The sequence below is a fragment of the Callionymus lyra genome, chromosome 7 (genome assembly GCF_982586985.1).
Source record: "Callionymus lyra chromosome 7, fCalLyr1.hap1.1, whole genome shotgun sequence".
NCBI lineage: Eukaryota > Metazoa > Chordata > Actinopteri > Syngnathiformes > Callionymidae > Callionymus > Callionymus lyra.
Window position 1 is genome coordinate 14551547 of NC_141824.1, and position 17924 is coordinate 14569470.

At 36.8% G+C, this 17924-nt stretch overlaps 1 protein-coding gene across 1 annotated transcript in view; it reads left to right on the forward strand.

Annotated features, from left to right (window-relative positions):
* Positions 1-17111, forward strand: part of zbbx (zinc finger, B-box domain containing) — a 33368-nt gene extending 16257 nt beyond the window's left edge. The window contains exons 7-11 of the mRNA XM_087795537.1: positions 3227-3452; positions 6030-6189; positions 9732-9817; positions 16507-16617; positions 16781-17111. Of these exons, the coding sequence (XP_087651663.1) occupies positions 3227-3452; positions 6030-6189; positions 9732-9817; positions 16507-16616 (582 nt within the window). The 3' untranslated portion in view covers position 16617; positions 16781-17111. The remainder of the gene's footprint in view (positions 1-3226; positions 3453-6029; positions 6190-9731; positions 9818-16506; positions 16618-16780) is intronic.
* Positions 17112-17924: the final 813 nt, after the last annotated feature.

A 17924-nucleotide genomic window follows, 5' to 3' on the forward strand; every position in this document is an offset into this window, starting at 1 on the left:
AAAATATCGCTTTTTGCTTTGAACGTTAGTGTCATTTACTATTTATCGAATTGGTTAATTTTAAAAACCTTTATTTATATTAAAGTAGAAATTGCGCTGTCTCAATATTAAGCTTTAACAAAAAGAAGTCACAAAATCTCACTTTCAGTGTTCCGACACTAGGGGGAGCAAGAAACAAAAATGTTCAATGTTGCATAACGAGGCCTACATTTACTTGTATTTAGTAAGTGAGTCAGTAAGTAATTTGTATTTATATTTAACAATCAAAACAATATTCAATAAAGTATGTATTTTAAAGGTCAAGATAAAACTGATAACACAACAGGAGTTCCAGCAAATCAAGGAAAAGCCTGAACAAATAAAAATGTCTTAAGATGTTTCTTGAAATAGTCAGTAGATCCATTAAGAGCAAATATTAGTGAGATAGTTTTTTCATATTTTAAATACAGAAATGTATTTATAATGTTGAAATAAAGTTGTTGTACCTCATTTAATGTTGAATTTCCTTACATTTTTAGCGTCCTTTAAAAACCTGACAATTATAATAACTATTTCAATGACCATGCGTATATGGCAACTTTTATCTTCACCTAACTACTTCCAAAAATGCGTGTTAAAAAAATCCAAAAGTTAAAGTTTTCAAAGCGAACAGATTGGAGCCAAATCGACTGGTGATCTCTTGCTACATATTTAAAAGGGGGAGAGAACGCCACGAATAAGCTCAGCTGTGCAAACCCAGCTGCTGCTAGCGGAGTGAAAAACAACAAGAACAAAATATACAAAAAAAAAAGAAACGAAAAATAATAATCTTCAAATGAAAGCCGTTTTTTATATTTGTAAAACTTTGCATCATAAATACAAGTTATAAATAATTAAGGTCCAAACAGTGACCCCTGGGTGACTCCACAAGAAGAAATTCTGGATGGAAATCTAACAAAAGCCAAAATAGTTGCTATGGTTATTTAATAGGTAGAGCAGATAAAAAGACCCCAGAGTGGAAAATCAACTAAATAAATGTGAAATATGTTCCTTTCACTCAAAAGTGTTTCAGCAAACTATGTTCCGAAATCCAAAACTGAACGACTTAACGTCCATTTGAAACCGATAGTCTGCTATGAATGATCACATTCAGCCTTGTAGGGGCACATTATGAGACATTCCCCACCATTACAATTTCGTGGTTTCTCGGCAAAATTAAATGTCACGGGATAATGATTTCTGTCACTCAAAAAAGCACCGCTGGGTTTCCTTGTCCAACCCCCAGCTTTGACTTTTCCAAGTTTTTCCGGAGATGATAGAGCAAAAGTTTTTTTTTTTTTCAGTTCGGATACTTATTTCTTACACTTATGTCTGAGATTTTGAATCACATTTTTTCCTCCAGACACGTCTTTGTTGGAATGCGGACCGGAGATGTTTGAAATACTTTGTGTTGAGACACCATTATAGCCGTCTATAAGAATGTTAACGGTAAATATTGATCAAACCGTGTCTTTCTATTAAATCACTGGATTAGAAACGGGGAACAAAAAAGCAGAAAATCGAAGACAAACAAGAGTTTGTAAAATTACTTTAATAATTCAGCTGGTATTCTAGGTTGTCGGGGAAATGTAAAGTTTCTCTGGAGGCCATCGTGAAGTTCCCTCGAGCAAGGCACCATCCCTAACAGCTCATAATGAGATTTGCCTATACCTGCCAACTGAAAATAGCTGACTTACTAATGGAGGTCTGGAATGCCAGCTACATCATAATTATGTTCTGTGTGAGCGGCGACAGGGAGGAAGGAATACAATTATTGACTTCTTTACTTATTGTCTGCCTTTACTTTTCTCCTCTTTCCGTTGTTCATTAGAAACCTTGCATTACATTATGGTTTTTTCACTCACAAAAGTATCAACTATACTGACTATATACATACATATGAATTGAAATATAGACGCAGAGGGGGTGGAAATATCCAGACTGAGTTTCTAACAGGAAGTTTATGTAATTCTAAGGATTTAAAAAAAAAAGAAAAACTATTTTTTAAAATGTGTCAATGGATATCTCTGTCTCAGTGAAAAACATAAAGCTTTAGCATGATAGCATGTTAGCATACTAGTCTTTAAACATACAAGTGAAATGGAAAAAAGCATTTTTTTTAGATAATGATTTAATAGTTTTCGGATTTTAAACGTAAAGATATTTAGGGTTTATGTTTCACTGCAAATGTATGTAGTTTATGGTAAAAGATCGATTTTTGCTTTGAACGTTGCTGTCATTTAATATTTGAGGAGTTGGTTCGTTTAAAGAATTTGGATTTATATATAAAAGTAGATTTGGATTCAACTTTCTTAGCCTCACAGCAAGAAGGTTGCTGGTTCGCTTCCAGGTCAAGCCAGCTTGTTCTCGTGTTGTGTGGGTTTACTCCGGACACTCCGGTTTCCTCCCACAGTCCAAAAACATACACAAGTTGATTGACAACTTGGGGAAATTGTCCATAGTTATGAGTGTGTGTGTGAATGGTTGTCTGTCTTTGTGTGCCCTGTGACAAAATAGCGTCCTGTTCAGGGTGTCCCCTGCCTCTCACCCAATGAAACTGGGATAGACTCCAGTCTTCCCAAGACCCCCTTAAGGGATAAAGCGGTAGAAAATGAATGAATGAACTTTATGACCTTATAACCAAATTTCTCCAGTATTTCAATTAATTATTAACAGTCATGACTGCATCAGTAGAACTATAGCGAAAGGAGAAGTTCCGACACTAGGGGGAGCTAGAAACAATATTTTCAATCTTGCATAATGAGGCTTAAAGTATTATTCTTGAATTGACTTTTATTTGTTCAGTGTGTTGTGTTAACTCAAACTCTGAATAGAGAAATGCATTAATAGAGTTGAAATACATTTTTATACATCATGCAATGTTCTGATCTAATAGATTTATTTTAAGTAAATAATTTTACATACTAGCTTTTATTTAACTGCACACAATATTAACTGCATATTACTCTTGTAACAGATGCAAATATTCTTTTAAAGTGGGGTATGCAACTGGATTTATTTTCAAGAGTAAATGTTTTGAATTTTAATCTTAATTGACTTGGATATGTACTAGAAAACAAAAAAACAAACAGTTGAATTGATTTTTCTGTTTGAGTCGTGTTATCAAAGGTCTAATGATCTTACACGAGTGATGAATCAAAGGATATTGTTTTTCATTTCTTCCTTCTCTTTTATTTTCTTCCATCAGGTGTCCACGTTGAACCTGATAGAAAAGAACAAGGGGGGGATTAATCAAGGCGGGAGAAACAAAGTTGAAATGACTGGCCCTTCTGGTTCCCTTCTGAGTGGAGAGTATTGTGAAGAGGAGTCGGCCAGGTCTTTTCAGGCGGCGCTGAGAGAGTGGAGAGGAGAGAGGAGGGATGAGGCGGCGGAACATCAGACGCCGGACCACGAAAGAACAGTCGATCAATCAGGTGATATCAGCCTCGACCCTGGAATAAGTTGTTCATGGCTTTTATATTTAATTCTGAATTTTTGTTGATGTTTTGATTGAGCTTCTGTTCTTCTCCTATCTCATTAAACTTGTGTCTCAGGGGCCAAAACTCAAGTACACAAATGTTTATGTTAAAAATGGAGAGTTTAAGATAATTATGGATAAAATATAAAGATAATTCAGATCAATTGAACCTCAAATAAATAGTTTGCATACAAAGTATTTAGTATAAGTGGAGGTATATACATTTTATCCACATTAACACATGGACTTCCCCAAAAAAGTTAAAACTGTATAAAAGGAAATACATTTAAGTGTGTGGTGAAACTAAGATACGTCGAGGCACCTGATAAGTATACACAGTCAATGCTGGAATAAAACAACAAAAAAAACAACTGAATTGTAATGAAAATTTTAAAATTTACAGCTTGTTAAAGTTGTTTATGTCGCTCGTGCTTGCTCCAACAACGTTTAACGTCCAGCTGCTCCAAGCAGGTAAGAAGCAGGAGAAGAACGAGGAGTGAGATTTAAAGAGATACAGAAAAATCGATCCAAAAATCTAGTACAAAAGTACAATTTGTTAAAAATGCGACATAGTTGAACACAATTGAGAAACTACTTCCAAAAACAAAGTCGAATCATCATTATCTAAAAACTAAAACCACCACATAGAATATTAAAACATGATAAAAAACTAAAAAGTACTTTAACAATACACAAAATAGCATGATGAAGAAACAAATTACTTATAAATATATACAATACTGTTGCAGAGAAAAAAGCGAAAGAGCTGTACCGAGAACACATGAGAGTAACGTTCTGGCGTCTGCTTGATGTTGCAGTTTAAATTATAATATGTGTAGCTGCAAATCACTGAAATGAGTCTTTGTGCTCCTAGTTTTTGACAAGAGAACAGAAAAAATGACAATTTAAGCAGGTAAGAAAACAGGAAATCATTTTTTTTTTGTACACAATGTACAGCTTTGACTCAAATGGAGACACTGTCATACTTGTTGGAAACAACCTTTTTTTTAAAACTTACAAGATATTTATTTTCGTTTAAAGAAAATTTACTCATTTTCTACTCGACCTCATGTCGATTTAGGTTTGGGAATATTTTCAGGCTAATCTGTGCCTTTTCGAGTTATAGACAACAATGTTTGTTCATTTTAATGTAGCCAACGGAGCTCACCTGTCTCCGTCTTTATCTTTTTCCAAATAGATAGAACAACATCCAAAATCTCTCCATACTGCTCGTCTGTAACGTCCATCTTGTATTGAAGCCTCGACAAGAGGAACGTTCAGAAAAAACTTAAATAAGTCTATATTTTAAGATAATTTTTGTGGAAGATCCCAGGCCATCAGTGTACATCTTGCGCACTGACACTTATAATGTGTTTGAATGGGGGAACTCTAGGTGCCGGTTGGAGCCTTGAGCTGAGAAACCGGGGCTAAAAAAACCACGCTAAAATATACTTCTTTTAATTTTATTCTGAACTATTACTATTGTCGAGGCTTCAATACAAGAGGGACGTAACAGACGAGCAGTATTGAGGTATTTAGATATTTTTAAGTTTGTCATTTTGGAGGAAGATGAAGGCGAAAAACGAGCGAGTGCTAGTTGCTACATTAGCATGGACATACATTTTTGTCTATAACGCCAAAACTGACGGATTCCCATGAAGATAATGAAACCTTTAGTGCGAAGTGAATCTCGGGTGAACCGTCACTTTAAGATGCATTTGTCGACGAAGTGATTTCGACAAGTTACCGCGTCGGTTACTTCCACGTCCCGCTCCAGAGAACACCGTGCAAAACTATACGTCTGTTGATAACGCTGATCCCTCCTTCATGCAAACATTCTGCTGTGCCATTTCAGCCAAGTCCACATCAACCCTGCCCCGCCTCCCCATGCTCTGATCTGTTAAGGCCGTGTAGAAAGTGCTTACTGCGGCAGTAGGAGGGTAATCCATGGCTGTTGCATATTGAGATAATGAGAGGAGTGAGCAGGGTGGCCACACTCCACACCACTGCACTAATCGTCTGAGCCGAGTGTGTAAGCACATCCGTGCTCTGCATCCAGCCATCTATACACTCCTGATGCCACACCGTCTCACTTTTTTTCCACATGCGTGTCCCCCCCAAAAAAACGAGGATTCATCATCGCACCGACTATTTCTTGTCTCATTTTCCGGTCATTTTTTTTTCTTCTCTCTATCCTCTGATTCATTGCTTGGCCCCGACTCAGCCGCTTTTGGCTTTTTCTCTCTTACCTTGCAATTTGCCGCCGCGACACCCACTACCTCTAATTGTTTCTGTCAAGTCAATGATACCCCGGGTCCAATTTAAAAGTGTCACCGCGGACTGACCAAGTTGTTGGTGTGCAATCATTTTCTTCTTTTCTGCGGCCAGTTAAGCGAGCGTCCTCAACGTTGTTTGGTGGCGCAGGAAGTGTTCGTGCTGATGAGCCGGTCGGAGATTGGGTTTTGAGGTATAACAAGGGGCGAGAAGGAAAAAATATGTTGAAATATTTTTCTTTTTGTGTTTGTTTCTGTAGCGACGGTGTCGGCGATGGCGACGCAGTCGGAGCGTCTCTCGGACAAAACGAGCGGAGGAAGAGGAAACGATGGCGGGAAATGGAAAACGCCTTTTCGCGTGGAGTTCAAGCAGAGTAGCTTGAGCTACATGGACAAGTTATGTCTCAAAAAGCATCGCAGGTATACTCCTTTTTTAACCTAATATTAATGCAAAATATATTTTAACATATTGAATCATAAGCTACACAACTACAGTTTAATACGTTATTATAAAGAAAAGCGTAGACTAATAATAAAATCCATCTTAATATATAGAAAGAAGTGTAAAAACACACATTGTAAAATATAATATTCACTTAAATTAATAATTAAAGAAATAATTGACTTTTAGGACTTATTTAAGACAAATTTTGGCCATGACTGCAGATTCATTAGCACTTAGTTTAATTGGACTTTCCATTACAAAAAAGTTTCTTCCCTCTTGTTCAATATGCATGTTGGTGGTTTATCCAGTTTCTCTTCATTCCAAGGTCTTTTCAGGTTTAATCATATATTTATTTTGATATTCACTACTTTAAATTACAGTATATTAATTGATTGTTGCACCTTTTTTCTTCCAACATTGGGGAAATGTTTGTTGTTACAGCAGTTCCCAAAAAATATAAAAAAATCCTATAAATCCATAGCCAAAAGTAATTATAATAATAATAAAAACAACATATAATAAAATTATACAAATAATAATAATACTAACAATAATACAAAATAATTACAATAATAATGAAAAGTAAGTACAATAATAGAAATAATTACAATAATAAATTGTAGAGATAATTAAAGAAATGAATAGAATTTTAATTAAAAAAACAAAAACAAAATAAAACCATTATTATTTTTAGCTTTAATCATAGTTATATTATAATGTATATATAGTGTGTAAAAAATAAGACAAGTTTTCAAAAAATCTACAATCATCCAAAGGATCATTTTAGTGTTGCAACTCCCGTGAGATCCCTAAGGTGACTGGGGACAAGAGGATACAGTCGACTCCAGCAGCTTTTAAAGCTGATGTCTGGACATATTTTGGATTTCTGTTTAATTAATTAAACCCTAAGAGAGTGGAAGAATCACAAAATGTCAATAAAAAAAATTATGCAAGTGACATTTATCGTATGGAACCGCATCGTTCCGGTTTCCTCCCACAGTCCGAAAAAACATACAGAGGTTGATTGGGAACTTAGGGAACCTGCAACCATTATAAGGGGTCAATCGACACTAAAAATGAATGATTGAAAGAATGAACGAAACTTATTGTGAGCTAAATTAAACTGATCAAATCGTATCACAACATCCCTGACATTCACTGCAGCAAACTTTGGAACTTAGCCACTATAAGATGACGACAAGTGAGGGACAGACACAGACCGATCGATAGATAGTACCAAGGTTATACCTGCAGGTACTTTCTCAATGTCATTTGCACAGAAAACATTGTTCCTCACCTCTTATATATCGTGTACTGCATTGCATCTCCGCTGGTAAAGGCGAGTCAATCAGTGTACAAAGCAGTTTCTCAGCACTTATTGTGTAGAAGACCGCCTCAGGGCTTGGCTTCAGCAGGTCCTATTATTACACTCCTTTATTTAAGTGACTCCTTTCGGGCAGAGTTGCCCACTGGAGAGAGCCGGGGCTGGTGGAGAGCAGAGTGCAGTTTTAGGCCCGCTGACTGCCGGAGCCGGAATGCAGCGAGTCCCCAGCTGTATCAGCCTTTAACTGCAGAATAGAGTACCGAGCCAATCTTGAGTGCAATAAGCCTGCAGCGGTGGTGGCGGCGGAGCTTAATAGAGAGGCAGGGAGAGCAGCTAGGTGGCCGAAAAGAAAGGCTAGAGATGTTGAATTTTAATAAGCCTCTGTAATAATGGTATGGAGAGAGAGAGAGTTGAGTTTGATGAATTATGGACTCTATGGAGGGTTAGTTTGATGACCTGCTCGCATGCTTTGCCAGTGGCCAGCCTTCAGGTGCTAGAAGTATGTGACTGACACGAGTGTCTGATATGTATTCATGAACATTTGTGTTGCTACACAGAAGTGTGATAAGAAATTCATCGGCATCATGAAAGTCCAACATCTGTTTAAGTGACGACAGACCATGTGACTGTAATTCTTAATGAGGTTTGCAGTGAAACAAAATGGCTCGAGCTCAGATATTTGCATGTATACCGTTCATTTAAGGTAAGGTAAGGTAAGGTAAGGTAAAACTTTGTTTACATGTTGCACATTAGACGTGTATCTTAACCAGTGTTTGCGTTTGTACATTATAGTTTAAAATCGATGTATTTTCCAGTCTTCAAGTCAAAATATTTCATGGTCTGGCTGGTCCTGCAACTGATACTCGGAAACAACGTTTTAATTTAAACTTTAGTGATTTCACATGTTCGTTTTTTTATTTAAATTTTACAGTGATTAGACATGTTTGTTACTTTTTAAACTGATAGCCACAAGGTGGCGCTTTAGGCTTCTCTGCCTGTATCTTCTTATGCCTGTAGCACTGAAAATTAAAACATGAACTGACACAACTAAGAAAGACTGAAAACAAATTCAGATTACAAGCGGCAGGTAGGGAAAATATACGTACGAAAACGGTGAAGTATGGACCAGTATGGACTCAAGGAGGTACCTAACAATAAGCAGGTTAGCAAGTGGAGGAAGCTAAGAGCTAGATGCCGACAACTAGAGGAACCACTTTTTCGAGAGAGACTTGCTATTGCTATAAACATAAACTTTGCTATAAATTTAAAATATAGACTTTGCTTGAAGTCCTTTTTTTCTAAAGAAACGTGGTTTCAGCGTGCACCAAAGGAGTTCCCCTTGGGGTCGTTCAAAAATATTATTATTGTGTTTGATTTTGTCTTTCCCCATTGGTCTTGGAGGATTAATAATTTGCTAAGTGTATTAGAGGAGTTTAATTTTTCAGCTATAATCATATACAGTTATTTCAAAAGTGTGCACCAAACCCATGGTAGGGTCACAAGGTGCCATTGCAGTAGCTCGCAGTTCACCGAATCGTAACCGTCTCTCTATGAAAGCACGGACAACAGTGTCCAAAAATGTAATTTCCCACAAAAATGTGTTTTATAGTCCAGTTCCGCTAATATATATGTGTTTTTTCGTTCTTCAATATCGATTTTTTTTTGGTTTGTTATGTTTATTTTTTATGGCTGGTGACTTTTACTTATATTTGCCAAGGTTTCACTTGATACACTGTAAAACTAACTTTAAAAATACCCGGAAAATAAGTAATGGTGATCCCCAACATTTAATAAAAATAATAATAATAATAATATTAAAAGAGACAATACACATTAAGATGATAGTTTCTGGAACAAGGGGTGGCAGTAATGCGCCAGAAGCTGGATGTTAACAGATAAAATAGATAAATCTCGATTACAAAAGCCATCAAAACAAACAAAAGGTTAAATAGTTGTGTAACTTTTCTCATAGTTTTGTCTTTATCTGTTTTAAAGCAACAAGTACGTTTGTTATAATTCAGAAAAACACTTTATTTCCTGGCAGAAACAAAGATCCTGAGTCAATGGACTGGTTTATTTTATGAGTCTACTTCTTAAAAGGTTCATAAAAATGGGCTCTTGTGTAGTGAATTTGAATTTACAAGAGATTCTTATCAACAAGACACAATAAAACTTGTATTTTTCTATTTACAGAACACCTATTGAATTCCACCGCACGATGTTGGCGTCTGAATCTTTCCTTGACTCAGGCACGGAGGATCAACAGACAACATTCATCGGTAAGAAAGATTCATATTCAGAACCAAGATGAAACTTTGCATGATTATGTTGATACATCAGGTGAATCCCAATCGAAAGTTGTTATTAATCACGATGGAATTGATCGATGACTTTCATGTGTGAATCTGGTCATCTTAATTCAAAGAAATGGTTGTTAATAATCACTAAATCTACGTTTATATTTAATTTTGTCAACAACAGATAAACTGTGTTTCTACCATCATGGATCAATATTTGTTTTATTTCCTCAAAATCATAAAATCGTACGACAAGCGACATAAAAATAATTGGATTTCATTTTAAAAAGGCAATTAAAAAAACATAAAAATATTATATTATCTACTAAAAGTTGGTTGATAAAATCTGTTTTTAAAGAATAAGGCAGATGCTTTACTAGCCTCACCTTCATAGACCAGTCTGGCCACCATAATTAAAGTAAAATCTTGACCTTGGTTTTTTACCAGAGCCTCAGCTTTGGATCAATTAGGAAGGACTCAAAAGATTTAGGACCGCGAGCTGTCATGTGGCGGTCAGGATCTCATTTATTAGACGAGATTTAAAAGCATTTCCAACCCACTCTGAGGTGAACAGGAGGCGGTGATGTTGCAGAACCAGTTGAAAGCTAAGCTGCTGAACTGCTGAACCAGTTTGAGATGAGAAACCCATCTTTGTGAGATACTTAAAAAGTGCAGCGAGTTATAAAAACAGAAAGTTAACTTTTGTTTTGGACAGGGAGGATTTTAGGAATGAAAAGTTGTTTTTTTAAATGATTTAATAACATTAAGTGTCAATAAAACTTAAATACTGTAAATATCTTAATTTATATGATCCAGAAAAAAAATATTTTCTCATATTTGATTCAAGTCCATTAAACAGTTTTATCCAAATTATAAATGACCACTTATCTAACCGCAAGTAGATAATTTGGGCTTTAAATGTGGATTAGTCGGACGAAAACCCAGTCCATCCCCTTGCCAACATGCTTGCAATTTAACTGTGGGTTTTGCATAGTGCTGACTAGACAATATGAAAATGGTGACTCTTTGGTTGGCTGAGATATTGCGTTGATGAATATCTCCGTTTTTTTTTTATACTGTATAATAAACTGTCTACTGTTGTGATGGACAGTTTTGATTGGTTAGATGAGCCGCAAAGCATCATGGGAGCTGTTCAGGTTGATATCAGGTCACCGTTTGATGGATCTACTGACTCTTTCAAGAAACATCTTAAGACGTTTTTATTTGTTCAGGCTTTTCCTTGATTTTCTGGAACTCCTGTGTTGTTCTCAGTATTATCTTGACCTTTAAAGTATATATTTTATTGAATATTGTTGTGATTGCTTAAGCGCTTTGTGACCCTGGTCTGGAAAAGCGCTCTATAAATCCAAATTACTTACTTACTTACATTATTGAGAGTGTTGTTGAGAGGGACAGAGGCCCTTGCAATGTTGGATTGTCAATTTAAACAAATGATTGACTTTGTCTACTTGGCTGGACTAAATTAATGTAATGTTTGTCGACAATGGACATAAGAAACCACGATGACAAGTAGTCTCACACTTGTCATCGTGGTTTCTTGTGCTCGCCACAATATTGAACACTGAAGACAGAGTTTAATAGAATTAACACCCATCAAGATTTGCTAAAGGAGAGTTCACTTTAATTAACACCATAGAAAAACACTTTAAGGGTAGATTTATTTTAAACAAGTGTTAATTTTAATTGTAGTTTACAGTATTAAAGTGATAATTCATCCAAATCCTTTCATTTTCTACTCTCACTAATGTTGACCAAAGGGTTGGGATTATTTTCAAAGTAATTTGTTACTTTTTAGAGTTTTTGGCCCAAAAATTTGGTTCGAACTTATCACTTTATAAAGTTTTTCCTCTCTAAAATCTCGGCGAACGAGAGGTTACGAGAGCGGCATCCATTATGACGTAATAATGGCTTCACTCCTCCTCCAGCCAGCTGTAATCACGCCCCGCTTTGTTTATACAACGAGTCCCTCTGACAAACAAACCTCCATGACCGACCAATCACAGCAGAGTGCGTGTGGTTATTACAAACATTTAATCTCCAAAAACAACAAAACCGTTTTAAGTGGGCGGGGCTTAAGATGATTTTCTAATGTAAATATTTCGATGAAAAGAGAGTTTTTTACAAACAGACACTGATGATACAATAGACACAGCGGATGATACAGTGTCATCATTTTTTTTATAGGCCGTTGGCTCTGAATGACTAATTCAATTACACTTTATATTCTGATGCAGGGAAGAATGGAAGAGGATTTAAAGTTGACCCATGAATCAAACATGAGACCCTCACATCGGCGGCACCAATATTCACACTGCATTTCCAACTCAAATGCATTAGGAGGAACAATCATGCGCCCATACAAACTTAAATCACAAAAAAAAAAGGGCTCTTTCTCTCTCCGAGGCTCAGACGTATCAGTATCTGTCTATCCATCCGTGATGATGTGATGGGTAATCACTGACTGTGATTGTGTGGGCCCAGAGCTGTTAGAGGCAGCTCATGCCTGACGGGTTCGCTCTCTCCGCCTGGTTGAGGAATGGCGCCGGGAGAGAGGGCTTGTGGGTCGGCATGCAGTCCGGAGCTTATAGCCCCGGAGCTCATCAGTCAGAGGGGGGGGGGGACGCCGTGGTCGTCTGGCCCCCGAGCCGAGACCATCACGAGACGGGTAAACTCGGGATGTATTTCCCCCCATTTTTCCCCGACTTCTGAACCACAAGGTCGTCGATTGTCTCTTTTTACATCGATCACGATCAGGGTGAACTTTGTAAGCGTGTCCTGACGTTCCTGTAGCGCCGCTTCAAAAAAGAATCGGCGTGTTGTTGAGCATTAGCGCTCGGGTTACAGACCCAACGTTTCATTCGCCCTCATGGGTTTCTTTAATGTCTCTCACTGACTGCCTGGAATAGATCTTGCAGGTTTACGACGTAACAGAAGGATGAAAGAGGTGTTTGAGAGAAAAATCGACAACCGATATACAGTATATCCATTTTTTTTTGACTATTGATTTTTTTTATTTCAAGAAAGAAAGAACAATACTTTATCTTATTTTATTTTATGGTTTATATTTCAGTACACAATCAAATAATTCGATTTTCTCTTTGCAATTCACTTGGAAATATTCACAGTGTTGCCACTAAACTTCCAGCCGCTAGATGGCAGCAGTCATTATGTCCGATCCAGGGGATGACTGAGGATGAGAGGATACAACTGGCCATAACCGCCTTTAAAGATGACGTTTTAACATATTTAGTTCTATAAATTTAACTAAAAGTAAGTGGAACTACCACAAGATCTAACTAATACTTCAGTGTCCCCTAAAATCTTTTCAGAAAATTACGCAAGTTTATATATGTATATATATATATATATATATAAAAATATGTCGTATCGGATCATATCGTGAGCTGAATATTTCGTATAGAATCGTAAGATTACAGTACTGTGCTTTAGAGAACTAGATAGCCTAATAGCTAGAATAGCAATTATTAAAGCTAATAATAACAATTGTTTAAAATAATGATAATAATAATAATAATAATAATATATAGTTAAAATAATAATATAACAAATTTTACTTGTGCAGGCTTTTCCTTGATTTTTCTGGAGCTCCTGTGTTGTTCTCGGTGTTATCTTGACCTTTTAAGTATATATTTTATTGAGTATTGTTTTGATTTTTTAACCGTTTGTGACCCTGGTCTAGAAAGGCGCTCTATAAATATTACTTACTTACTTACAATTGTATTTATAGAGCAGGTTTCCGAATAAACAGTGTCAGAAGGTGCCTAACAAACTAATAACAAGTCATTTAAAAATGGCTTACTACATTACAAACAGCACAATGTTAAAGATAAAATAATGTAAAACAAAATACATTTAATTTACAGAGTATGTATTAATGAATCTAGTTATGAGTTAAACGGCGACATCACAAAAAAACCTGTCTATAAAAAGTGCTTTTTTAACATAGATTTAAAAGAAAGAGTTTGATGGATATCGAACAAACCAAAAACCACATTTTCCTGAATTATGGAAGTAATATTAGCAATTATTAGCTTTTCTGTATTTATAAAATCAGTGCTAGCTCGTAAACTATTCTTCACATCCGCCCCAAAGATTCCTGACGCTCGCCCCTTGACAACAGGTTGACGAGTCCCTCCTTCTCTGCTGTCTTTTATGACGAAAGGGGTTCTTGTCTCCATTAATAATAAAAGTTGTTTTCCCGGCACCATGTCGGGAGCACGACTTTTTTCTCTCTCTCCACTTTACCGAGCTGAAGAAGTCGTGCAGCGATCTGACAGTCGGGTTGTTAGTGAGACTGGTTGGTGGATGACGGAGGAGAAGAAGAGTGAAAAACAGGATGGAATTTCCGGGCCGTCATTGTGTGTTACCCTTTGTCGTCCTCCATAGACATGGAATTCTTCGAAGGCTCCTACACAGTAGTCACTTTTTTTTTCCACGAGTATTTAGGTTGGTAGTTTGGGTCCCTGGAGCCTCATAAATAAAATGATTGATGCATTATTTCAGTTCAGATTTTGGAAAGCAGCCGCTCTGCTGTCATTCAGATACAGTGTTGCCTCATCTGTCGTTTGAGATCCCGACCAACCTGGTTTACGTCAGCCTTCTTCAAATGATGGACTCGATACAAACAATACCAAATCGCTATCAAATCGCTATCAAATACTGATAAAGAATGATCGTTACTATGGCATTTTATACCACACATGTCCAAGGTCAAGCCATGTAAGTAAGTAAGTAATTTTTATTCATATAGTGCTTTTCCAGACCAGGGTCACAAAGCGCTTAAACAATCAAAACAATATTCAATAAAGTATATACTTTAAAGGTCAATATAAAACTGATGACACAACAGGAGTTCCAGAAAATCAAGGAAAAGCCTGAACAAATAGAAACGTCTTAATATGTTTCTTAAAGGAGTCAGTAGATCCATCAAGCGCAAAGAGAGAGGAAGATCGTTCCAAAGCTTAGGAGCAACAGTCTTGAAGGATTTCTCTCCTCTGGTCCTGAACCGTGTGCGAGGAACCATCAGTAGATTCTGATCCACAGACCTCAGAGCCCGAGCTGGGGTGTAAGGCTGGATCAGATCACTGATGGAAGGTCTGACCATGAATAGATCTGAAAGTAAGAACCAGAATTTTAAAGTTGATCCTGAAATAAACTGGAAGCCACTGAAGAGTTTTAAGTATCAGAGAAATGTGAGTTCTTCTACTAGAGCTGGTCATGTGTGGCCCTTGAGGTGATGGTACGTGGCCCTAGCCTAGAGGGTCATTACAAACTGAGACATTTTTAAAAATTGGAAAAAAAAATGCCAAATGTGAAAAGAACACTAAGTAAAGCAATGATAAGTGTCAATGCTAATTCCTAGATTTTTTTTGGTCAAAAGACATAATATGTTTTTTAATGTTTTTCGGAGCTTGTGAAAAACACAATGATTTTTGTGAATTAAAGAGCACTTCTGTCCTTAAGTAAAGTCATTTATGTTACAGTTATTCGTTTTTGATGGAAAGAATACGACAAACTTTTTGTTGCGTTAAAAAATATAATTGCTGCGAAAAGTAAACAGTTATATACAGGTTATATATCATTTTGACACATGCCGTTTATTTCACATCACATCACCCAAAAACCAATCAAAACTCTTTAAACTTGCGGCCGGACAAAACATTAACAGATCTCAACACAACTTGTTTATGTTTTTGTTCGCTCATGCTGTGTAGTGAGACTTTCATTTGTGTTAATTGTCTGTTGTACGGCTGTAGTAGCTACAACACTTTTGTTGTCGTTTTACTATTGATGGGTTGATGAGGCGTCGTGAAACAATGTCCTCATATACAAAGGCCACTAGATGGCACTCTCTGCCCTCTCCTAGCATAGGCTCCAAGCCAATGATTAGACAAAATCTCACTTCTGTTTTTTTGTTTAACTGTGAGCGCCACCTACTGCACTCTATTGTATCATCAGTATGTGTCTGTTTGTACAAAACTTTATTTTCATTGAAAAATTAACATTAGAAAATGATCTTAAGCCCCGCCCACTGAAAACACTTTTTTTGTAGATTCAATTTTGTTTACCATAACCACACTCTGCTGTGATTGGTCAAACATGGAGGTTCGTCACTGCGTGTCATCGATCCCATAAGTCTCCACATTCAAGGGACTCGTTTTATAAACAAAGCGGGGCGTGATTACAGCTGGCTGGAGAAGGGAAGACCATTATTATGTCATAATGAACTCCGCTCTCGTAACCTCTCCTTCGCCAAGATGTCAGACGGGGGAGAACTTTATAAAGTAATACGTTCAAAACATGGTCATGATGAGAGACTTACTGGATCTTGGAGAGGAAGATTCAACATTTGAAACACGTGAGTGAGTCAGGAGAGTCCGGTTTTAACATGAGTTGATCTTTAACTATTAAAATCTGAAGTATTAACACAACAATCTATAATATTTGCACTTCCAGCAATCAATATTCTCAAACTGCAATCCTTAGAGTAAACAAATCGTCGCTTCATTTTAACAAATCTTTGTCAGATTTTCTTTCACTTATTTATTCATTCCTCACCCAATGTTTTTGTCTGTGAAAAAGAATAAATCCGATAAATTGACGAAAGAGACTTGTTTTCATTCATGAAGCTGCTCCAGAGGATGATGACGTCCAGCGACGCCTTGCGTCACTTTCTGACGTCTCTCCTGGCAGAAGCACCGTCTCCTCACCTGAATCCAACATCGTCATGAAGCAGTGAGGTGTGTGGAATGTTTCTCCTAACATTTAAACCTGCAGTCGGCTTCACTCGAGGTCATTCTCCCGCTCATGAAAATAGAGGAGAACTGAACCGATATTGAAAAATGAAGGGATTACATTTACATATTTTTTGATAACTTTTTCCCTCAATATCTTTCCAAACAGGATCCACACGGTTGAACAAGTTTGACCAGGTTCGACGGCCCAAACATCAGCTCTGTTGCTCCAGCACAGCGAGCCGCCTCGGACTTCATCAGCGTGATGAGATCAAGAACAAGGTTAAGGAGAACATTTTTTTTGGACCCAAGCAGAGCATCACGAGAGGACCCGAGTAGATAAAAGTCTTATTATCTCCTGAAGCCCACCGTGACAAAGTGAATGAACCAGTGGAGACAGAGAAGCGAAGAGACGGATTATGTTATTCCAGGCTGAATGTTGTATTTATTGATGAGAACACCGTCTTCTAACACATGTTTGTGAAACAAATAAAGAGGATTTAAGAACCAAAGACTCCTCAGAACATCGTGTTCATCCCCTTGAAAACTGTGTTTGTGTTAACATGGAATGTGAAAGTAAACAAATCACAACAAAGTCCTGGATTTTACACTCTTTTGGATTTGTTTTGTTATTCGTCAGCGTCAGCGTTGCAAGTGTGTTACGCTCAGATGCTGTGGTGGATACTGGTCAGGTTAGGAATTAAATAACTTAAGGCTGTGGAATGAGAAGAGACATCCGGAATCAGAATTGGTTTAAAGGCAAAACAATTTTACTTGCAAAGAGAGATGAATACAGAACATTCTCATCGAGTGTCTCATATTCAAGAACTATTCCTATCAAAACTTATACTCCAGTGTAAGTTATTGATTATCCGAGAAAGTAAGTATGTAAGTAAGAACAAAGTAAAAAGTGCAGAGACTTCCTGTTTGCCTATTTAAATAAACAATATTTCTGTCCATTACAACCGACACAAAGCATTATTTTAAAACAAGATGTGCCTCAAAATATTGTTTATTTGTTTTTTTTTTATCACTACCTCGGACCTGAAACCTTCGCATTTGCATATTATAGATTTTTGAATATTTAAGGTGTGTTTCTGTTAATTGTAACAAGTTGTAAGATATGTTTTTAATTTTACTTCTTGTTAATACAAATTCCTAATTTGAGGGTTGTATTTTGATCCTTGTGATATAGAAAATGGTATTTAGTATATTTTTCTAAATATTGGTATCGAGTTGAAAGTCTTAGTATCGTGACATCTCTACTCAAACATCTTGTTGAAACCAGCCCACAGCTCTTGCCGAGTCAGCGT